The following is a 24749-nucleotide window of genomic DNA, read 5'->3' as shown; positions in this document are numbered from 1 at the left end:
CTCTGGTGCATATATAACTGATCTATAGAGCATGAACAGTGGAGAGAAGGAAATATTCTGTAAGCCATTTATCATGCAAAAGCGGGAGCCTGTGCTTTGTTTCGAAAAGCAAAGAAGCAAGACAGTAGCCATTCACCCAAAACGCTGCAAAAGGCCAGGGTATAATCACAGGAACAGAACAGTCACACAGCTTTACTACCATGTGTGTTCATCAACTAATGTTCCAGCATGTGAACAAGCAAAATCATACTTGTGGCTTCTAAATTTTACAGCCAATTTGAAGATTTTGTCTAATGTGGACTTTTTACTATGAAATCCAATTTTATGGTACAATTATTTGCATAGCATTTTCAAATTTTTCATACTACTATTGACCAAGCAAGTGAAAATGTACGCAAGTGATATTACTGAGGGATTACCTGATCACATTCAGCAAAGAGGACATATTCTACCAGAAAATGGCACGCACTGCACCAACAGGTACATTATTTAAAGGGAATAAGACATCAGAAAATGATCCATTGTTTAAATGTTAAAGGTTCTAGTGTTATTATTTTGTCTTTGGTAATGCTTTTTCTCTAAATTACAATTTGTGTTAAAAATAAAAAATAGAAATCTTGCAATTTTCACACATAACTACTGGAGCTTTTTGGGGTTAGGGTTAACTTCCTGTTTCAGGAAATAATATTGTGTATAGGGAAGCTGTGGGCCCATCATACTGTGTATAGCAGAGTTGTGGGGCATCACACTGTGCATAATGGAGCTGTAAGGTTATCATATTGAATATAGAGAAGCTGTAGAGGCATAATATGGTGTATAGTGCAGCTTTGGGGACATCATACTGTGTATAGGAGAGCTGTGGAGGCATAATATTGTGTATAGTGGAGTTGTGGGGACATAATACTGTATATAGGGGAGCTGTGGAGGCATAATATTGTGTATAGTGGAGTTGTGGGGACATCATACTGTGTATAGGAGAGCTGTGGAGGCATAATATTGTGTATAGAGGTGCTGTGGGAGTTTCAAATTGTGTACAAGACATGTGTGGGGGCATGATACCATGTATAAGGATAATGTATATGTGGGGACTCAGGACATTAGTACTGTACATGGGAGCACACAGGGGACATTATTACTGTACATGGGTGGGCTTAGGGAACATTATTGCTGTATATTAAGGGGGACTCAGGGGACTTTATTACTGTACATGGGGGGACTTAGAGGACATTATTACTGTACATGGGCTACTCAGGGGACATTACTAAATCTTAAGTGCGCAGTTAAGGAGTGGATATTGTCCCTTACTTTTTCATTGATCGGTCAGGGTCCAACACCCGCCCATCAGCCATTAAGTACTCACAGAGCTGGCCATCTTGCACATCTGCCTCTTAGTGATTTGAATAGGAGGTGGATGTGTAGTTTCCTGTGGTGACCTGACCACTATTAGTAAACGGCCAGCTCCGCAAGTGAGTATTTCTGCCCGGCGGAGGTCACCTCTGGCTCCAATAGCAGCTGATTAGCGGGGGTGCCGGGTGTCAGACCGATGAGACATTGATGACCTATCCAAGCAGAGTTCATCAATTATATAGTAGTGCAAACGTGGTTACTTTTCTAGGGGCTATTTCACCCCCAGCTACACCTTTGCTGAGAACATAAGGATCAGGCATGTTGAAAATCAACTGCTCAATCCTTCTCATCTTCTAAGTTGCTGTCATAGGAGTCAAAAGGCTGTCATGCATATTAGATGCAATACAAGAAAAAATAGGAATGCACTCACCGGTCTGTTGAAGCACAAAAAATGTCCTTTATTGGGGCATGTGCAGGAGACGACACGGAGAATGTGGAATGAAAGGACGACGATCGTTTCTCGCTGCTGCGCTTCTACGGGTCCTAGGACCCCAATAAAGGAAATTTTTTTTGCTTCAACAGACTGGTGAGTGCATTCCTATTTTTTCTTGTATTGGATTTTATATTATCTCTGGATCTTTGCACCCGAGGGTCTTGATTGTTCAGGCAGTTGTGGCAATAGCAGCGACATTAAGCGGTGGAGGTATAGACTCTGGGTCTCAGCGGTGGCGATTTTTTTCTTTTACTGGACAATGCATATTAGATGGTTGGCAGTCTTGCCGAAATCAATTAATATTAATCTAATAAGTATGGGCACAGGAAGAATAACTACATTGTAAGTCTCACTGGGAACGACATAAGAGATAATAGCCCTTTATATGTCAGGTTCATCTAATAACAGATAATATTTCAGCGATGTAACGATCTCTGTTGTGTAAAAATGGTTTCTTTCTATGTCTTCTCACATTTGCCTAGGACATTCAGACAATTCTTCGTACATACAGATAAAGGTCCCTTTAAAGATCACAACATGGAAAATCAAATTAATGGAGGTTCACACATTCCATGATTTCCAATGTAATTAGCGCTCAGCATGTTTTACACTATTTCTTTCAATTCCCACCCCAGTGAAGAGAGACCTGCGAAAACATGGGTCTGAATAGAATTGCCGACAACAAAACATATTTCTTGCATCATGCAGAGCTGGTGACTTTTCAAGGCAGAAAACTATGAACTTAAGATTCTCTTTGTTTTACTCTCACTGTACGGCGGCTCAGTCAGAGCAGGAAGCAGACGCCAAGGGACCTGACGGACAACAGATGGTGAGTATGTACTGTTTGTTTTTTTTTTACATTTACGCTGGTAACCAGGGTAAACATCGGGTTACTAAGCGCGGCCCTGCGCTTAGTAATCCGATGTTTACCCTGGTTACCAGTGAAGACATCGCTGGATCGGTGTCACACACACCGATTCAGCGATGTCAGCGGGACCTCAACGACCAAAAAAAGGTCCAGGCCATTCTGACACGACCAGCGATCTCGCAGCAGGGGCCTGATCGCTGGTACGTGTCACACATAGCGAGAGATCGCTACTGAGGTCGCTGTTGCGTCACAAAACTTGTGACTCAGCAGCGATCTCGCTAGCGATCTCGCTATGTGAGACGGGGCCTTTAAACATATTAAAATGATACCTGGGGTGAAGAAATCCGTCTTGTGGCTGTTGTGTAATTAGTGTTAGAAGTTTTCAGTTAATGATTTGCTCGTGCTCCAGGGTGGAACTGTAGGCAGAGTCTTATCTTCCTGCTCTAAGCCAGAGAAAGCAAGGAAAGACCTGCCCTCAGGCCTGCCCTGAAGTACAGTCTGTCTCTCTCTTTTTGATTAGGAACACATTTGTGCTTTAGGGTGGGCCTGTGGGCAGGTCTTTCCTTCGGTTCTCTGGCCTAGAGCAGGAAAATAAGACTCTACCCACAGTTCCACCTGGGAGTACAGGCATCTCATTAACTGAAAACTTCTAACTGTTATTACACAAGAACTACAAGATGGATTTCTTCACCCCAGGTATTATTTTTATCAGTTTAACACTGTTAACCTGCAAATGCCTATAGTTTACTTAGCAAAATCCTGTTGACAGGTTTGCTATAATTCTTCTCTAGAAGAAAAAAAGCTGTCCACAATCTATTGTGTATGCTATTGAGGCTCCTTAGCATACATAACGAGATGCAATATTCACAAACTTTGTCTTTCAGGGTTGAGTTTAAAAACACTGCTCTATAATAATAAAGTTTCTCAACTTTAGCCATTCAAGAGGTCGCCCATTAAAAACCCTTTAAAAACTTATCGCCAGAACACAGGACAGATGATAAACCCATGAGGTCCCACAGCTGAGACCCTCAAAGACTACATGTCCCAGACTGAGGGTTCTTGACTTCCATTCTTGTAATTGGTAGGACTTCCACCGGTTACACGTTACACCCAACTGGCTTGGGACTTCCGTTGGGACTTCGAACAATCATGTATTTATCACCAAACCTATACATGATGTGATGGACTCATATGCAGTACATAACTGGAAAATGTAGACTTCTCAATTTGAAATCAGATGAAAATGAGCTGAAAAGAGGTGACTCCTAGATGTGTCTACTCTAGATGACATCCAGGACAGGTCATTAACGCTTGGTAAATTCTCCTAGGTCTGCAGTCACTTAAGCATAATAATATAATACAGCGTAGTTTTGCCGTAGTGTACATAACACATGACTAGGAAAGCTCAAGGTGAGGAGTCAATCTATTTTGCTTGTTTTCGATTTCTCCCAGATCTGCACTTTTCTGCTTGAGAGAAGTGACGGGATTTGTGCTGCTCTAGTCAGATAGATGAGCGACACGGCAGAAGAAAATGAAATTATTACAGCAGGGTGTTTTAAGTTGGTTCAGGAAACAGATTGGCTTGTTCAATAGCTTGTTTCTCGTCATGTGGGAACCTTTATAAGAGAAGCCTACTTGTGCCTGCACCCACTCGCTGTGACATCGCTTCATAAGGTCTTCCCATCGGGAGGAATCCAGAGGAAACTTAATTTCAATTTCATCAAAGACAAGACTCACTTTGAAATCAATAGGACATTTATCCTGGGTTGTATTTGTCAGACTCAGTACAGAAAAGTTCTTCTTTGGTCTCTATGCTCAGATGTAGAACAATTCAATGTGAAAACAGAACACTGTCTGCCATAATCCGACATGCTGCAAAACATTATTGCGCTATTGATCTTTTTTTACTGGATTCCAAATTGTTGAGATATCCCCGATAGAAGCTGGATTTCCTGTCAAGCAATCTAGTCCTGTCTGTGTCTATTAAGTTATACATCTTTGATCTCAATCTTTGTCCACAATAAACTTGGTGGACAGCAATGGGTCACCATTCCCAAAGACCATGGAGTCATTTATATAAACTAACATGAATGAAGATAGAGAAACGCAGAAAGAAAAAGTTGGTTGGTGAAGTACTGCTGTAAGGACATTCCTTGAGATATAGACAGTCGCAATAGAAATTGGTTGGTGGAATGCTGTTAGAAGGTTGATTCTGAAGATATAGTTAGGGAGGAGATAAACAGAAGAAGAAGTTGGTTGGTCAGATGCTGCTTGAAGGATGTTCCTGAAGGCAGAAGGGTGGATAAAAGGGAACAAATTGGTTGGTGAGTAGCTGCTAGAAGGACATATCTGGAGATGAAGATCGGGAGGAGATAGAGAGAAGTTCGTTGGTGATACACAGCTGGAGGGACATTCCTGGAGACGGAATAAGGGTGGAGAAAGAGAGAAATTGGCTGGTGGGGTACTGTTGGAAGAACGTTTCAAGAGACGGAGTTGAAGGATTATGTATTAACAATGGACGTCAACACATTTGGTAACTGTACCAGTCTTTTCATCTTGGCAATTCATATGAAATTAAGTCTGAGGGTTAACGTTTCTCCCTGTGATCTACGCAAGTTGGTGTAAGGATACTTACAGGTCATGCAATGCTACCTTGGAAATTTATAAATGCAAGTAGCCTCTTCAAATATTAAGAGATCGGGAATCCTAGTGCCACCTACTAGATGTAACAATCCTAAAAGAAGAAGCCAAACCAGAAATTTCATTTGCAGACACAAGTTTCAGGGTGTTATCTCCTCATCAGTGCAAAGCAGGAGAATTGGTTTAGCTGGGTGAGAGGTCTTTGACAGAGGGTTAAGGGCTAAAGTGTATCCTGTTGGATAGGGACAAGTTGGAATAAGGAGACTTATCGACCATACCATTCTACTTCCAATAGGTGGCACCAGAGTTTTTGACCTCTTAATGCATATAAAAAATAACCTAACTCTGTCTTCAGGACCTAACTTCAAGGTTCTTCTTCTTCACTCTACCTCCACTCTCAAATGATTAAAAAAGTCATTTGCATCCAAGAAGCAGGGACAATAACAGATATATACACCAAAGCTATCACAGGTGAGAAGATACAAACCCAGAGAGAAAACAGTAGGGAACCTTATCTATAACCATGAGAAGATGCTCAAGGGAAGGTTGTTTCTTCTTTTCCGTTTGTCTATGGTTGGAAACACGTCATTAATCCAAACTAGGTTTTTGTATATAAGGGGTAGTATTTGAAGAGTTAAATAACTTACAATGTTTCAGGTCCATCAAGTTCTACATATTTCCAGAGAAGCAAACCCCTATGAGGTTGATGCCAATTTCTCGATACTGGAATAAAAAAAATTCCTTGCCAGCTCTCAATATGGCAGTTAGTTAGTCAGCTGAAAATCGATTCACACCAACTCTACTGCCTGTGTAACATTAAACTTTTACAGGACTGGAAAAAATGTTGCTTTCCTGTAGAAACAGTGCCACATCTGCCCATAGGTCATATCTGGTATTGCAGTTGCATTTTTATTTTTGGAAGAAAGCAGCCGTGTTTTGTTTTGTGCTTTTTTTTTTATCAGCCTCTTTAACTTAAAATGGAAAAAGCAATAATAATGGGAGAAGAGGGAACATGCCGGCACGCTGAGTCTTTGAGATCTCTGTGATCTCGTGACACTTCTCAACTGGCTCGACAATACTTTTCTCAATTCTTTTTTTTCTAGTGCATCCAACTATTTATACATACATTGAGGCCAAGTAAGGATTTCATTTGCCACTGTTACTTGTGAAATATAATAGCTTATGCCAGGAAAAAAAATTCCCTGTGATAGAGCGTCTGTCTGTGAAATCTCATTGTGATCCATGACATCTCATTATATTATGAACAGCTGTCTGTGAAAATTCACTGTATACGGCCTAAACTCAGCAGCCATGCGCTGCCTGTTTACATTTTTTTAGCATGGCTAACATCATGTATGTCATAGTTGCCATTTTTTAGTACAAGAAAATATTGATGTCTAGAATAATCTGTTTCTTTTTTTCCAGAAACAGCGCGTCTCTTGTCCATGGGTTAAATTTGGTATTGCAGCTGAGCTCCATACAAGTGAACTGCAATACCAGAAAAGTCTGTCTACAAGGGTGGAGGTCTTTCTGGAAAAGACCTCCTTTTAATTATTTCTACGGTAATTGTTTTGCTATTTGCAGATCCAAAAAGCTTACACTGGCAGAGTGCCATTAGTTTGGCTGGTAATGGCATTATTCCTGTACCTTATCACACTACCGCACGAGAATAACCTGGATAATGTTCAGGTTATTGTACTTATTTTGGCAAAATTGGCAACTGAAGATGAAGAGTTGTCTCTTGTTTTTAAAAACCCTACTATTCTCAGGAATAAATTATTTGTTAACATTTGGCACCAATGTTACTTTCCACCACTGATGTCTCCTAGGCAAGGAGAGCAGTGCTTGCTAGTTCTTTTTTTTATAGACCTTGTGAGTGCTGCTCTGAAGATATTCAGATCTGGGCAATTGGATGTGTTTAAAAAATGCTGCTGTGCTGAAATAATCTTATACATATGTCAATGCTGTGTACTGTGATATCTGTGTCTGACCATGCAGAGATGCTCCAGTTCATGATCTGATCATACCACATCTCCTGGTCAGGGGGGAAGCAAAAGAGAGTATACAGACAGGACAGCAGGAAATCACAGCTGATTCATTCATTCTTTCTTTCTTTCTTTCTTTCTCTATTTTTCTTTCTTTATTTCTTTCTTCCAAAACAGGCAGTGAAATAATGTTCCTTTGCTGAAATAATCTTATACATGTGTCCATGCTGTGTACTGTGTAATATTTGTGTCTGTCCATGCAGAGATGCTCCAGTTCATATTCTGATCATATCACATCTCCTGGTCAGGGGAGGAAACAAAAGAACATTTACTTCTGTACATTTATTGTTTTATTTTTTCTTCCGAAAAGAAGGTGCATTTTACAGTACCAACAAAAGCACTTGAATTTCAGAACTCTCATGCACACGCTTGTCTTTATTTTGACTGACTGAATTTGAGAATGTAATAGTTTTTTAATATCTGCAACATGTTAATTCTTTCAGTCTTTTTACAGCATTTTTTCACCCATAGGAGACCACGAGAAAGTGCAAAAAAGCTACAAAAGATGCAGCAAATACAGTAGGCTTTTCTGCGTTTATGCAGAATAAAATTAATTTTATCAAATACCTACATGTGTAATCTGCACCTGAAAAACGCAGCAAACAAAATGCAGCAGAAAAAGCAGCAAAACCTAAATTTTTAACACAAATTTTTCAGTGCAAAAGAGCAAGTTTAGGCTGCAGAAAAAAACCATTGTTGGTGTACATAGCCACATTTTCTATGCTTGTCTAGTGCTGCATCCTCTTTTTGCTTGTTTTTTACATTGTTCCTTTGCGCTTGCACCATTTACTTTGTTAGGAGGTGCTAGCTCTCTTTGGCTTGTCCAACATGGCATGAGAATAACCTGAGTGCCCGCACTTGAGTCTCTGCTTTTCCTACTATAAAATAGGTGGAGGTGATCAAAATATTTTTGGTTGAACCTTAAATGACCGAAGAGATTGAAACCTGCTCATTCACAAGAAAATTCCTTGCAACTAATATAAATGGAGGGAACGTCAGTGTGTAACCTTTTCTTCTAGCAAATAATTCGGGACTTTACATCAAAGCTACAATTACTCACTCCTCCATTGGAAAAAAAATGAAAAGCTTGTGATTCCATTCAATCACCGGGGTATTTCAGGCTGCGATTGTGCTGCAAAATAAAATTCCATGGCACTGATGTTGCTGAGCATATGGCTTTCTGATTATCGCCATCCATTGCAGCCGCATTCCTTAGACTTTTGCAATTATATTCAGAATTAGCCTTGACCAAATGCTGTCAACAAGTTAGGCGCAGCGAGTACAATACACTTTATATTCCAAGCATTGCGGGGCATTTTTTATTTATTTTTTCCTCTGGAAAGTCAATATAATTCAACTTGTCACGCGGAGCGATGTGCGGTAAGACGGAGGTGACAGGCATTAGCATTAATACTTGTAATTTGCCAAGGCATATGTGCGTTTTTTTTTTCTTCTCCAGAGGTTGCCATTTCAAAGTCATTACAAATATGAGGTCAATTACAAGTATATGGATGTCTTGTGTAACAATGTATGTTATACAGAGACACGAGGCCGCGCATAATAGCTCACAATATTCTCGAAAAGAAAGTCGGGGATCAAAGGTCTCTGAAAAACAAATGCTTGTAAAAACAACGACGTCTATTAATCCGTAATGCAGAACTAATGTTACAATCTGTTTACCATGCTAACAAATGGCTTTCAGAATGATAAATCGTTCCAAAAGATCAGACAAGGTTATAGCAGGTAGCATCAGGACTCTGAGGGAGGAGGAACAGAAAGTGTGCCGATTCTTCAACCAATGCAACATTTGTAAGACCCCCATCGATTATTTAGTGCACTGGTTACCTCTAAGACCCCTCGGCACACCCTACAGCTGTCCCCCTGGATAGAGGATTAGCATGTTGACCTGGAATATGTTATTCCGAGCCCAAAAAAGTAAATTTGCAATAGTCCACGATGCATAAGAGTTGCAAGGCAACCCACCATCTAACGCATGGAAGTCAGAGGCAGATGTTCCAGGACTACAATTTGAAAACTCAAAGCACATGTTACTTTGAAGAGGTTTTCCGATTTCAGAAAACCCCTGCAGTTTAAAAAAAAAAAGAAAAAAAGCTGGCTTTATTTACCCCGGTCCAGTGTTGAGTCTCCGCCTCTGCTCCCGATGTCTATTATTGTCTGCAGTGCTGACGTCACGTCGAGAGCGCCTCAACCAATAACTGACCTCAGCGGCTCTGAGCAGCTCCTGCCATCTACTTGGGCAGATGAGATACGCTCACTGATTGGCTGCAGCGCTGTCAACATGACATCAGAGTGGCAGACAATAACAGATATAGGGAGCAGAGGCGGAGATTCAGTGTTAGACCTGGGAAGAGTGAGAAAAGAAGAGTTAAAAACTATACCTGGGAGACACGGGTTTTGTAAAAACAGAGAACCTTTGAAATGCCTCAACTCACATGTCCTAATTCTAATCTCTTATAAAGACTTGCCAACTCTGCAGATTTTCTGCAGGACTAGCCCAAATTTTTGGAAAACAATCATGCTAAATTTCAGAAAAGCAAGATGGGGTTTATACAAAGTGGGTATTCCCACACAATAAGGGTAGGGCTTAAAGAGAACCTTTCACCAAATGTTGAGCTGGACACACAATGTAATAGTGGTTGCAGAGAGGAATAAAATGTTTTGTTCGGTTTTAATTTCTCTTCTCTGTTGTGGAGATATTAGCAATCAATATTGGCAATTAACAAGTTAACTTTAGTTACCTCAAAGTGGGTGTTACCAGATAGTTTTCACTTGGGGGCGTGTTTTTCTTCTCCATGCATGAGTTGCTATCTGATATCACTCACTTAGACTTAACTAAATGTAACTTATTAGTTGCCAATACTTTAATTGCTAAGATCTCCCCAACAGAGAGGTGAAATTAAGAAAAAAAAGGAAATAGTTTTATTCCACTCTGCAGCCACTATTACATTGTGTGTCCAGTTCAACATGTAAACATTTACAGTAGTGAAAGGTCCTTGAAAGGTCCTCTTTAAGGTTTCCTAGTTTACTATCCAAGATGTTGATAAGTATATTGATATAGAAACTCCCAATAAAGAATCTTGAAGGGAGCAACTCTTATAATAGTTAAGCAGGTTTTTAACAATATATATTTCCCAAGCATCCCATTTTTTGACAGTGAAGAAAGCCTCAAAATGTATATGGATACACAAAAAAATTAGCATTTCTAGGGGGTCTTGTGGGAGCATCAAGTTCAGATGTAGGTTGAACATAAAAAGGTCGCCGTCAATGACAATGAAGAAATTGTAAAAGTTGAGGCAATATGGTGACTCGGTGGTTAGAACAGTTAAATGAACACTACTGTGGTGGCAGATCCCCACCATTGTTTAAAAGATATTGAAAAATTCTGTAAAGCTCTCTATAAAATGTCTAAAATTCAAGCAATAACAATAGCATATTCTTCTTATTATAGACTACAGCAAATACATCAGCAAGGGTCAAACACATAGAAATGTCAACATAGGAGTACCATTGTGATTCTTTCGCTCCTGGGCCAACATGCATTTTTAGTCTTCCAGAAATTTTGATACACATATTATTTTTTACAATTTTCTAATTTTACTTTTTTTTTTAATGTTCCCCTGATGGGACATGAACCTGCAATCATGTCATCACTTGTACAATACCCTGCAATACTGTATTATTGCAGTGCATTGTAAAATAAATGACCAATCCTCTATAATACCCAGTCGCAAGTTGTGCTTCATAGGTACACTAACGCGGAAGACTCAGGAGCAATCGGTTGGGCTCCTAACTGCCGTCACAATACCATTGGTAACCAGCAATCATGTTGAGGGGGCTGACTGGTGTCCGAAGGGATACCTTCTCTGATTTTCATCTTCTCAAATACCATTTCTTTGATAAAAGAAAGAGCAACAGCACTTGGAACCAGGGTCGATCATAGCACTTAGACTCAGGTGGCGGTTGTATAACACAACACCTCTGCTGAATGGAGTTAGCTTGGTTCCTGATCCCATGCCGTATGAGCGGAAACCTGAGTGTTTCCCGCAGGCACCGTGGGCCCCGACAGTTACCCCGACTCGCTGGGTGCTTGGTACATGGGCACCTATATCTCAATAACATACCTGTATTCCAGTGAGAATTTGGTAAGCTCTTTGTGGTCATGAAGCCACTTAAATTCGAGAGGCCAGCTCCCCTCCGCCATGCAGGTAAGGACAAGGCGATTCCCCTCCAGGTGGACTTGAGTGCGTACCGGCTCGGTCTTGAAGTACGGTGGGACGTCATCTAATAAGAAATAATGTGTGAAATCAAGCGGTCAGACATTTTAAAGTTCACAGATCACCAAGATTCCGACCGGTTTCATGCACTGAGTAGAGAGAGTGGCAACTAACTGTGTATGGCCTATATAGAGGCCTCATAATTAATACATGCGGCGCTGAGAATGACGAGACATGGGAAGAGGTGAGAAATGTTCAAATATATTAATACGGCAATGTACACACAGAAAGGAGATTTCACCGGCTACAGAAAGAGGAACAAAAGGTCACGGGAAAAGGGCAAAGAGAAATGAAAGCTTGTATAACATCAGAGAATGGCACACACGCGCAGAGATCAGCCGGGCACCGAACCGCACATCTCGTTAGGGATCTAAACTGAGAACATAAGATGCGATAAACACCACAAAATACCAAGGCTGGGACGGCAGGATACCATGGGAGATCGTATCACACATATATATATACTGCGGTCAACTACAAACACTGCCCTCATGTATTAGCATTTGGCTAGATAAAACGTATTCAATCCATGGATGAAGACCAAGAGGAAAAGCTTAAAGGCGATACCGTGGTCTCCACATGCTCTGTACACAGGAAAGTATTAAAAAGTAAGACGAATGGCTTTTATCACATCATTAAGTAGCTGGCATGATAAGTCTTCACACCCCGGGTATGAGGCCTGTTTGCGGTTATCACCTCTACAGCTTTTACAACAATTATGAAATAATTAACACCTTATTTGTCATTAAAAAAAACCCTGTCACTTACCATAAATATGTAAAAAAATTAATAAATTGGTGTAAATGTCATTGTTCTCCTGAATCTGGCATTGTTTTTCTTTTATTTGTATGCCTCTTCATTCCTGAGATATGGTCCATTCTTCACTGTAAAGGCCCCGTCTCACTTAGCGATTTACCAACGATCACGACCAGCGATATGACCTGGCCGTGATCGTTGGTAAGTCGCTGTGTGGTCGCTGGGGAGCTGTCACACAGACCGCTCTCCCCAGCGACCAACGATCAGGGGAACGAGTTCGGCATCGTTGAAACTGTCTTCAACGATGCCGAAGTCCCCCTGCAGCACCCGGGTAACCAGGGTAAACATCGGGTTACTAAGCGCAGGGCCGCGCTTAGTAACCCGATGTTTACCCTGGTTACCAAAAAAAACAAACACTACATACTCGCCTTTCGGTGTCCAGGTCCCTTGCCGTCTGCTTCCTGCTCTGACTGACTGAGCCGCCGTACACTGAGAGCAGAGCGCAGCGGTGACGTCACTGCTGTGCTCTCACTTCTCACTGTACGGCCGGCACTCAGTGAGAGCGGGAAGCAGACGGCAAGGGACCTGACGGACATCAGAAGGCGAGTATGTAGTGTTTGTTTTTTTTTTTTACATTTACGCTGGTAACCAGGGTAAACATCGGGTTACTAAGCGCGGCCCTGCGCTTAGTAACCCGATGTTTACCCTGGTTACCAGTGAAGACATCGCTGGATCGGTGTCACACACACCGATTCAGCAATGTCAGCGGGGCCTCAACGACCAAAAAAAGGTCCAGGCCATTCCGACACGACCAGCGATCTCGCAGCAGGGGCCTGATCGCTGGTACGTGTCACACATAGCGAGATCGCTATGGAGGTCGCTGTTGCGTCACAAAACTTGTGACTCAGCAGCGATCTCGCTAGCGATCTCGCTATGTGAGACGGGGCCTTTAGTAAATCTAGTGGTTTTATCCAACTGGGTGTGGTCCTACTGATGACCAAGCCTACTTGGCTATAAAATATTAGATTTATATATTGGGAAGAGGGGGCCATATCTCAAGAATGGAGGGGCGCAGGAACAAAACAAAAACAACACTGGATTCAGGAGAACAGAGGCATTTGCACAAGGTAAAAAAAAATTATAGCAAGTGATAGTTAATGTTAAACTATATAGACATTTCTGATTGATTTAAAGAGGTTCTGTCAGTTGCCATAAATACCTATTTTTTACCTGGAGTAAATGCCGCCGTTCTCCAGAATCTGGTGCTGGTTTTGTTTTGTTTCTGTGCCTCTCCATTCCTCTATGATCCTCCCTTCCCTGTAGAAGTTTTTACATAATAGTTAAGTATGTGTGATCTTATTTATAGGAGTCTTCTTGGTGACCATGCCCAGTTGGATAAAAAAAAAACCCTAGATTTATATACAAGGAAAGAGGGGGTCAAATCATAGGAACGTAGAGGCGTAGTAATAAAAGAAAAGCAATGCCAGATTCAGGGGGACAGCGGCGTTTACATCAGGTAAAAACAAAAATCTCAAAAGTCTATATATTTTACCATTGACAAATCGCTTTTGATGAATCCCGTAGAAAGTGATGAAACACATAAGATAAATATCAGGATAGTCACAATCACAGTTGTCTCCAAGCTACAACATGACTTGATAGTCAGAGACATGATTGGAGTTATACTTTTTCAACAGCTGGAGAAGAACAAGCTGGGACTACTGTTCTAGAATGAATGATTTCCAGTGTTCCGTAACCAGAACTTTCTAGGTAGACCTCCATGTTCCTCATGGGTTGCCCTAAGATGATGTACAGTATACCTTCCAACAGAGATGGTGCTTATTTTAGGTTTACCTCCATGAAAAGGACTTATTAATTGATTGGAGAAGTATCATTGGATCCCGAAAGAGAAAAAAAAGAGGCCACTTTTATACGCAAGTGCTTGAGGCCTACACTGTAAAAAACTGCAAAGGCATAAGGATAATGACTTAATGGGTTTCCAAAGCTCCATCACTTTTACTAACTTTACATAAAAGGAAATTGTCATCATATACGACTGCAATAGTGTTACAGAGGATAATAATAACTTTTTAAAGATGTCACTCTCTAAAACTTGAAAAATTTATGAAAAAATAATGGAAGTGAGAGTGAAGAATCATGAGGGTGGGTAAGGGAAGAGTCATGTGAGTGGGTAAGTGAACAGTCATAAAGGTTGGTAAGTGAAGAGTCATGTGGGTGGGTAAGGGAAGAGTCATGTGGGTGGGTAAGTGAAGAATCATCTAGGTGGGTAAGGGAAGAGTCATGTGGGTGGGTAAGGGAAGAGTCATGTAGGTGGGCAAGTGAACAGTCATGAAGGTGGGTAAGTGAAGAATCATGTGGGTGGGAAATGGAAGAGTCATGTGGGTGGATAAGTGAACAGTCATAAAGGTTGGTAAGTGAAGAATCATGTGAGTGGGTAAGGTAAGAGTCATGTGGGTGGGTAAGTGAAGAATCATCTGGGTGGGTAAGGGAAGAGTCATGTGGGTGGGCAAGTGAACAGTCATGAAGGTGGGTAAGTGAACAGTCATGAAGGTGGGTAAGTGAAGAATCATGTGGGTGATAAGGGAAGAGTCATGTGGGTGGGTAAGTGAAGAATAATGTGGGTGGGAAAGGGAAGAGTCATGTGGGTGGGTAAGTGAAGAATCATCTGGGTGGGTAAGGGAAGAGTCATGTGGGTGGGCAAGTGAACAGTCATGAAGGTGGGTAAGTGAAGAATCATGTGGGTGGGTAAGGGAAGAGTCATGTGGGTGGGCAAGTGAACAGTCATCTGGGTGGGTAAGGGAAGAGTCGTGTTGGTGGGTAAGGGAAGAGTCATGTGGGTGGGAAAGTGAAGAATCATCTGAGTGAGTAAGGGAAGAGTCATGTGGGTGGGTAAGTGAAGAATCATCTTGGTGGGTAAGGGAAGAGTCATGTGGATGGGTAAGGGAAGAGTCATGTGGGTGGGTAAGTGAACAGTCAGGAAGGTGGGTAAGTGAAGAATCATGTGGGTGAGTAAGGGAAGAGTCATGTGGGTGGGTAAGGGAAGAGTCGTGGGTGGGCAAGTAAACAGTCACGAAGGTGGACAAGTAAAGAATAATGTGGGTGGGTAAGGGAAGAGTCATGAAGGTGGATAATTGAAGAGTTATGAGGGTTGGTAAGTGAAGAGTCATATTGGTGGGTAAGTAAAGAGTCATGTGGGTGGACTCGGACTACAAAGAAGTCATGCAGACCCTTAATTTAACTCCCACAGGCCAGAATATGTAAGAGGCATCCAATACATGCAAAAGATAAGAATTGTACTGGCCTTGGCTTTATCTGCACACTGTGCTGTTGCTGGTGTTTAATGATGCATCAATCAAGCCAGGGCTGAGGAGATTGGGACCAACCACCGGACTCTTCACACATCGTTTGATGTACTTGATGCCTTTTTTTATTCCTTTAAGTGGCATAGGGCTTTTCAGATAATTACATTTTCTGAACTCTATTATCATCCATTTTAATGCTATGGACCCGGTTTGGGTATGACTGGTTCCCTTTAATATATCAGTTTTATGTTCCTTTTCTATTGGCAGTCTATCTGCTCTGTTTTTGAAATTATTTTCTATTTTATTGTCCCTCTTGTTCTGGATTTTCTCACTATATTTTCTTAGAACCCCTTCTTTTCACCCAAATACATACATTGCAAACCATTGCACCTTTTTTTTAATTGAGGCAAAATCACAGTGTTTTAGCGGCAAGTTTTAGTACTGTGATTTTGCGGAGATTTTAGAAATATTAGCTGCTCTTTAGGAGGGCTTATGTTGTATTTGTTCCCTAGTGTACTCTTTTTCCAATGATTTTCCACTCTCTACCTTTTATTTGCAGTTTCTAGACCCTCAAACTTCCAAACCACTGAACAATTTGAAGTTAGAATAAAGTTGATGGCTATATTTTGTGGAAGCCGAACGGATAGGAATTTTCGAAAGTTGCTTGTGAGAATCAAGAAAGTAAATTTATCACACCAGCGAATGCTACAGTGACGAATGTGTCAATGCACACCTTCTTTTGTGCAATAGAAGTGCTACCTGCAGTCCCATGTAATTTAATTGCTTGCGACTTATTATATCACCTCTGTATATTAATTTTATGGAAATTGCAAAGCTAAAAAAAAGCTTTAGAACTTTGGTTTGAATAAAAGGAGTAGATTTTTCTATACGGAAGATAAGACATGAGGGATCATCAATATATAACAGTGAGGAACCTCATGTCTCCTACCTGGGCTCTCATCCACTAAATAGCACTTAATCCAGCACCCAATTTATGCTCCCATCCACAAGTGGCGGAGCCGGTGTGCACCCCAGACAGCTTTTATTTCTTATTCCACATCCCATAATTTGCGCCTCATCGGTAAAGATTCTCAGTATGATATCATAAATTGTTTTATTGTCCACCATTGTCACGCTCCGGCCGGATGCGTGATTACTTTTTCAAATAATCCTTGGCCCAGCGTGGAGCTAATCCTCTGTAAATATTGCGGCGGAGATCATCAGACACACCGGACTCCCTGGAGGAGCGCCACTTTAGGCAATTACTGTTCACTTTACATTTTGTCCCTCGATACTAAAGTATTGTCCTGCATTGTCTTGTAAAGATGGTGCCGACATCTTTGTGAGATGATATTGAAAATGAGCCACTTTCATGGCCGACAGCCACTTTTGCAATGACTTGTTAGCAATTGGGGTCAATGGAAATCATCTTTTGCTAACACAGGATTTCTACTGACTTCAAACGTGAGAAAAAAAATTAAAACATCTCAATTTTCACAAAAGTCATATCGGAGTTGTGTTCTCCTTGGTTTGGGTCTCCCTTGGCACAGCAACAATGACTTCACAACGTGTGGATCGTAATATTACTTTACAGTATTGCAGGTAATGATTGTCAGTCTGTATGCACTGTGACCCGCGAGATAATGTGCACACAACACAACTTCTCAACCTGACACATTTTGGGTTGCACTTGACTTGTTTATCATAAACTGAAAATCACATGCGACTTCGACTTGAGCCTTATTCAGACGTCTGTTTTTCATGGATAGAACACTTAGTCACTATGATGGGCCTATGGGGCTCATGACCTATCCGGGTTTATTTGCAGATTATATGTTGACAAAAGAAAATCAGGTAGACATTCTTTATTGGACTATGTCAGGCTTCATTCAGACATCCGTTTTTCTCACGTAAGAAAAATATCAGACTATTTTGAGTCTGATTAGAGCTTGATCAGAGTGTGGTCCAAGTGTCATCGGCTTTTCTCCTACCTTGAGAAAAAAAATTCTCCATCTTCTCTTACAGGCCATTCACAGGCCTATAGACTTGCATTGCCAATTTTGATCTGACGCTCGGATCAAAATCTGACATGCCACCAATATTTTCCATGGGTCTCTCAGTCCAAAGAGAAAATCGGACATGTGCACAGCCCTATAGTGTATTACAAGAATGAGTAATATCCTTGAAAAAATGGATAGCACCAATACATGAAAAACTGACGTCTGTATGAGCCTTTACAAAACAAAGATTACCCAAACAAGTCTTTTAGCTGTGAAAGTAAGGACCATCCATGTGCAATCTATGTGCTCTCCACTTTACCACCAAGGCCTCATTCAGACATCAGTGATTTTCTCTCATGAGAAAATTGGTTTAAGTTTAGTCAGCGATTTGGATCAGAGTTTTATCAGTGTTTTGGTAAGCGTTTCATTAGTTTTTCACTGATGAGGAGAAAAAAAGTTTCTCCACCTTCTCCTATCTATCAGTCTGACAAAAAATGGACTGCACACAGGTTGCCTGCTGTCAGATCCATACACTTGCATTGATGGTTTTGATCCAACACTCAGATCAATATCGGACATACCGCTGCGATTTTGCATGGACCACTAGGTCCAAAGAAATCATAGGACATGTGAATAGCCTCATAGAATATGACAGGTACACAAAAACCCAGATAGCACTTGCATGAGAAAAACTGATTTCTAAATGAGGCCTTACCGTCAGAGAAACTGTGCAACTAATTATTATTTATTCCCTAAATTGTGGAAATATCTCCTATCTCCTCTGGAAAATCGCAACCAGTCAATTTCTCTTGACTGAGTTTTATGAGCTGACTTTACCCATAGACCTGTGCTTGAAAATCCGCAAGTAAAAAATGCACACAATCCACAAATGACTATTAATAAAGTTTTGTCAAAGCCAAATACTAGGAAGTATCAAAAACGCAGCTTTATTTAAAACATGACACACCAAACAGAGACAAAAGTGTATTATAAACTGCAGGATAAAAAACAAACACAATGAAAAAAAACCACAAGAAACCTAATTTACCTATTAGAGGCAGAAAACCTGCATCAGGGATGTAACGATCATGGTTGCAAAGGTCGCAACTGGACCTGAGCAGGTGAGGGGCCCGTCGACGCCAGCGCAAACTTCAAATGGATGTGCGTCCTCGGGCACACATTCAGCTGAAGTGTATTGTGGTGCAGAGACTCTCCATGTCTCTGCACTGCAACACATGCTGCCAGACAATCAGAGGCAGCAGCTGATGTAGAAGTGCAGGTGACTTGGGGCGCACGGCAGCGACGTCATGCACTCCCATCACTTGCACGCTGGCGTCAGCTGCCGGCTCCAGGAAAGGACGGGGGGGGGGGGGGTGTTTGCGGAGGGAAGGCTACTGTTAGGGCTAGCGGAACGCACCAAATGAATATATAGATTTTATTATGATAGATGCGTTCGCAGCCCGGGGTCTACCGTGCAGGAGAACCTGCTGCTTGCAAATAGCGGAACTAAATGGCAGTGCCCCAGACTGATCGCCTCCATGCCACACCGCAGTGATGTAGTAATTGATGCAGTAATTGATGCAAAAGGAGCCCCGACCAAGCATTGTGCATATACTGAACATACATTTCAGTAGACCAACATTTTGAATTTTAAAATCATTTTTTTCAATTTGGTGTTATAAAGTATTCTAATTTACTGAGATATTGACTTTTGGGTTTTCATTGGCTGTAAGCCATAATCATCAACATTAACAGAAATAAACACTTGAAATATATCACTCTATTTGTAATGACTCTATCTAATATATGAGTTTCACTTTTTGTATTGAAGAACTGAAATAAATTAAGTTTTTGATGATATTCTAATTTTGTGAGATGCACCTGTATACCAGGACGGGGGATATATACTAGGATCGGGAACATACATTCCAGGATGGGGGATATACATATCAGGATGGAGCAGATATATGTATATATATATATATATATATATATATATATATATATATATATACATATATATATCGGTATATATATATATATCAGGATGGGGGACATTACTACATTATGGGGAGCAGGTGCAATATGTACAGCATTTAGAACGCTTTTAGGGCCATACGTCTGACCATCTGACCAAGATGTAGACGGGGGTCCAAATCTTGCACCAGGCTCAGGTCCAAATCTTGCATCGGGGCCCATCGGACTCTAGTTATGCCACTGCATAGTTTTATGGTGGAGTTTTTCTCATGCTATCTTACTATCTTACATGTGGCCAGCTTTAGTTTAGAGACTTCCTATCACGACGATTCCCCTGTCCTGTTTTATGATAATTTTTGACTGGATGGGCCACTTCCTACTACAAGATCAACATCATCTACTGCTGCTGCTGCTGCAAATCAATCATAACTGGCTGCAGAATCTTCCATCGCTGCCTGCACACAACTATGAAAAGCTAATAATTAAACCTAAACTTCAACCCAAGAGTATGTAACGCGATGATGTCTTCATCTTAAGATGAAGCCTTCTTTCCTCTGCCTGATCTAATAGTGAGCTCTTGGGACCAGTCTATTCTCTGATCTGTCGAAACACCATTCTCTTAAAAAAAAGAAAAAAGCTATTATAAAAGCCATTGACAAAATCTACATTGGCTTTAAGAGAAAACCCTTTCTGCACCTAACCTGCCACAGGACGTGATTCATACTCGGATGGTATGTATATTTGATGAGCTCAGGCTGGCCCCGGAGCAGATCGCAGCCGAACAAACTCCAAATTGTCAACTTAAACGTTTTAAATGTTTGATGTGCGCACTCCACACTCGGGGAAACCAATCACCCACGGCTTATACATCCCCGGCCCCACCAGGAATTATTAATCAGAAGCAAGATATTTTACAGGAGCCGGGGAGCTGAATTGTTCGCAGGGTAATTCATGTTATTGCAGTTCTTTAAAATAGAATCAGCCGTGTGTTAACTCTCTCAAACACATGGCGAAACCGGGAAAAAAACAATCAGAATAAAATATTCTTTGCTTAGCTCTATCTTTTCAACCATTTTTTTTTGCTACAAAATGTACTATATTTTGCATTGTAAAGAAATGCACTGCCATGACGCCATTAATTCTCATCATATCATTTAAACTCAGGCACCCCCAATTTTGTCAGTGTCAGACCCTTTTAAGGGGTCCACTCTGACACCCACCTGAAAAAAACACTCTAAAGCCATATTTGCAAGAAGCATTTTTGCTGTGCTTTTTTTTCTGCTCTCTTGGCTAGAAAAGCCCTGTTTTTCAGTGTTTTCACCTTTTTTTTTACTCAATTTTGCAGCTTTTTTGTGTGTGCAGATTTCATGTGTATTTTGTCTACATATAGTACATGTTTAATAAAGTTAGTTTTTTTCACCATAAATGCTTCAAAAACACTACAAAATAAGCTTTAGAAAAACGCCCTCTTCTTCTTGAAAAGCGTGGTGAGTCAGTCCATCTGAAAAATAACGTCAAGGCGCATACAGCCTGAGGCCATGGTCTCACGTTCAGTATTTGGTCAGTATTTTGCATCGGTATTTTTAAGTCCAAACCAAGACATGAACAGTCAAAGAAAAAGTACACTGCTTAAAAAAATATAGGGAACACTAAAATCCCACATCCTAGATATCACTGAATGAAATATTCCAGTTGTAAATCTTTATTCATTACATAGTGGAATGTGTTGAGAACAATAAAACCTAAAAATTATCAACATAAATTGCAACTAATATCCCATGGAGGTCTGGAGTTGGAATGATGCTCAAAATCAAAATGGAAAATGAAGTTACAGGCTGATCCAACTTCAGTGGAAATGCCTCAAGACAAGGAAATGATGCTCAGTAGTGTGTGTTGCTTCCACGTGCCTGTATGACTTCCCTACAATGCCTGGGCATGCTCCTGATGAGGCGGCGGATGGTCTCCTGAGGGATCTCCTCCCAGACCCGGACTAAAGCAACCGCCAACTCCTGGACAGTCTGTGGTGCAATGTGACGTTGGTGGATGGTGCGAAACATGATGTCCCTGATGTGTTCTATCGGATTCAGATCTGGGGAACGGGGCATGTCAGTCCATAGCTTCAATGCCTTCATCTTGCAGGAACTGCTGACACACTCCAGCCACATGAGGTCTGGCATAGTCCTGCATTAGAAGGAACCCAGGGCCAACCACATCAGCATATGGTCTCACAAGGGGTCTAAGGATCTCATCTTAGTACCTAATGGCAGTCAGGCTACCTCTGGCGAGCACATGGAGGGCTGTGCAGCCCTCCAAAGAAATGCCACCCCACGCCATTACTGACCCACTGCGATACCGGACATGCTGAAGGATGTTGCAGGCAGCAGATCGCTCTCCACGGCATCTCCAGACTGTCATGTCTGTCACATGTGCTCAGTGTGAACCTGCTTTCATCTGTGATGAGCACAGGGCGCCAGTGGCGAATTTGCCAATCCTGGTGTTCTGTGGCAAATGCCAACCGTCCTGCAAGGTGTTGGGCTGTGAGCACAACACCCATCTGTGGATGTCGGGCACTCAGACCATCCTCATAGTCGGTTTCTAACCGTTTGTGCAGACACATGCACATTTGTGGCCTGCTGGAGGTCATTTTGCAGGGCTTTGGCAGTGCTCCTCCTGTTCCTCCTTGCACAAAGGCTGAAGTAGCAGTCCTGCTGCTGGGTTGTTGCCCTCCTACAGCCCCTTCCACATCTCCTGGTGTACTGGCCTGTCTCCTGGTAGCGCCTCCAGCCTCTGGACACTACGCTGACAGACACAGCAAACCTTCATGCCACAGCTCGCATTGATGTGCCATCCTGGATGAGCTGACCTACCTGAGCCACTTGTGTGGGTTGTAGAGTCCGTCTCATGATACCATGAGTGTGAAAGCACAACCAACATTCAAAAGTGACCAAAACATCAGCCAGAAAGCATTGGTACTGAGATGTAGTCTGTGGTCCCCACCTGCAGAACCACTCCTTTATTGAGTGTGTCTTGATAATTGCCAATAATTTCTATCTGTTGTCTATTCCATTTGCACAACAGCATGTGAAATTGATTGTCAAACAGTGTTGCTTCCTAAGTGAACAGTTTGATTTCACAGAAGTTTGATTTACTTAGAGTTATATTCTGTTGTTAAAGTGTTCCCTTTATTTTTTTGAGCAGTGTATATTAGAAACAAGTCAATAAAATACTGACCAAATACTGTTTTCTGAAGCTGCTGTTTGGCAGCCGCACCTTGAACATGCACTAAGCGAGCCTCGATCAAAGCCCTAGATCTTCATACGTTAATTATTAGTGATGAGTGAGTATACTCCTTACTCAAGTTTGCATTGGGTACTCGGGTACGTACCCAGTATCGTGAGTACTCAAGTAAAATGTTTGCATCCCCACAACATGTAACAACCGCAAAACATGCGGGCACAGGGAAGCAAACTTTTCACTCGAGCACCCGCAGTACTGGGTATGTACAGTCCTGCTCATTGTTATTGGCACCCATGAAGTTTACATACATAATGTGGAATATCTCCTGAAAAAAATTAATCAAGTGAAGCAGTTTTTTTTGTATAGAGCACTTGTGTTAAATACAAAAAAGCAATTGATAAATAATAATTTCAAGCAAAAAACAATGGGAGGGAAAAATTGAAATACCTAAAGCTTGCTGTGAAACTGGTATTGGCAACCTTTACATTATGTTAGTATGGAAGCATATTTTGACTTGCCTGTGGTGAATCACAAATGAGAATCAACTGTGATTAATTGTTGGAGCCCATGTGACATGAATTAGCCAATGAATGATGACTTCAGAGTTTTAAAAAGCCACATGGTAGGTCCTATTCCTTTGTCACAATAGTGAAGACAAAAGAGCTGTCTGAGGACATAAGAACTGCTATTATCCCCAAAATTAAGGCTTCCAAAGGGTATAAGGCCATCTCCAAAGACGTTGGAATCCCAGTTTCAACAGTGTGCAATGTTATTAACAAGTTTGCCAAGCATGGAGCAGTCAAGAACCTCCCTGTATGTGAGGGAAAGAGGAAAATTGACAAGGGATGTCTTTGATGGTTGGTGCGAATCTTGAAATAAAACACCACATCAAACATCCAAAGACCTAAAGGTCAACCTGGAACAGTCTTGGGTTATGGTTTCAACAAGTACCACATGCCGCACTCTAAACCACGTAGAGCTTTAATGGGCAAAAGCCAAGGAAGAAACCATTGATGAAGAAAAGACATAAATAGGAAAGACTGATCTTTACCAAAGAGTACCTTGACAAACCACAATCCTTCTGGGAAAATGTTCTGTGGACAGATGAAAAAAAAAAACAAGAGCTTTTTGGCAATGCAAAGCAACAGTTTGTTTACAAACAGCGCAGTGAAGCTTATAGGGAACATAACACCATACCAACAGTTAAGCATGGAGGAGGATCCATAGTGCTGTGGGGTTGCTTTGCAGTGTCTGGTACTGAAGGCCTTGAACATATCACAGAAATCATGAAATCAGAAAATTATCATGAGTTTTTAGAGTGAAATGTCCTACCCAGTGTAAGAAAACTTGCCATGTGTTGAATATCATGGGTCCTCCAGCAAGACAATGACCCATAGCACACATCCAAAAGTACACAGGAATCGTGAAAAAAGAAGAAAAAATGGACTGTTTTAAAATGGCCATCAATGAGTCCCGACCTCAATCCCATTGAAAAATTTTTGGGTGAGCTGAAATCTGCCATCGGGAAAACGAACCCTGCAAAAAATTAAAGCGCTTGAACATACTGCAAAGGAAGAGTGGGGGAAAATACCAGCTGAGAAGTACAAAAAGCTTATAGATGGCTACAAGAAACGTTTGGAGGTTGTCATCAGTGCTAAAGGGTGTGCAACCAAGTATTAATTAGGGGAGCGTTTTATTGCTGCACATGCTGTTTATTCATTTTGTTCTTTGAAATTGCAACATGTAAGTTGAAAAACAATGTTTTATT

At 41.3% G+C, this 24749-nt stretch overlaps 1 protein-coding gene across 5 annotated transcripts in view; it reads right to left on the bottom strand.

Annotated features, from left to right (window-relative positions):
- The window catches only part of SDK2 (sidekick cell adhesion molecule 2), an 826128-nt gene that overhangs the window by 437143 nt on the left and 364236 nt on the right, over positions 1-24749 (bottom strand). For 4 of the 5 annotated variants that reach the window (XM_077253403.1, XM_077253405.1, XM_077253404.1 and 1 more), the window contains exon 2: positions 11536-11695. In XM_077253403.1, the coding sequence (XP_077109518.1) occupies positions 11536-11695 (160 nt within the window). Of the gene's footprint in view, positions 1-11535; positions 11696-24749 lie in introns of those variants that run through there. The other variant, XM_077253407.1, reaches the window with a different exon arrangement.

Source organism: Ranitomeya variabilis, chromosome 4, assembly GCF_051348905.1.
Source record: "Ranitomeya variabilis isolate aRanVar5 chromosome 4, aRanVar5.hap1, whole genome shotgun sequence".
Lineage (NCBI taxonomy): Eukaryota > Metazoa > Chordata > Amphibia > Anura > Dendrobatidae > Ranitomeya > Ranitomeya variabilis.
The sequence above is the reverse complement of the archived record's forward strand: the minus strand, read 5'-3'. Positions and strand labels throughout refer to the sequence as shown.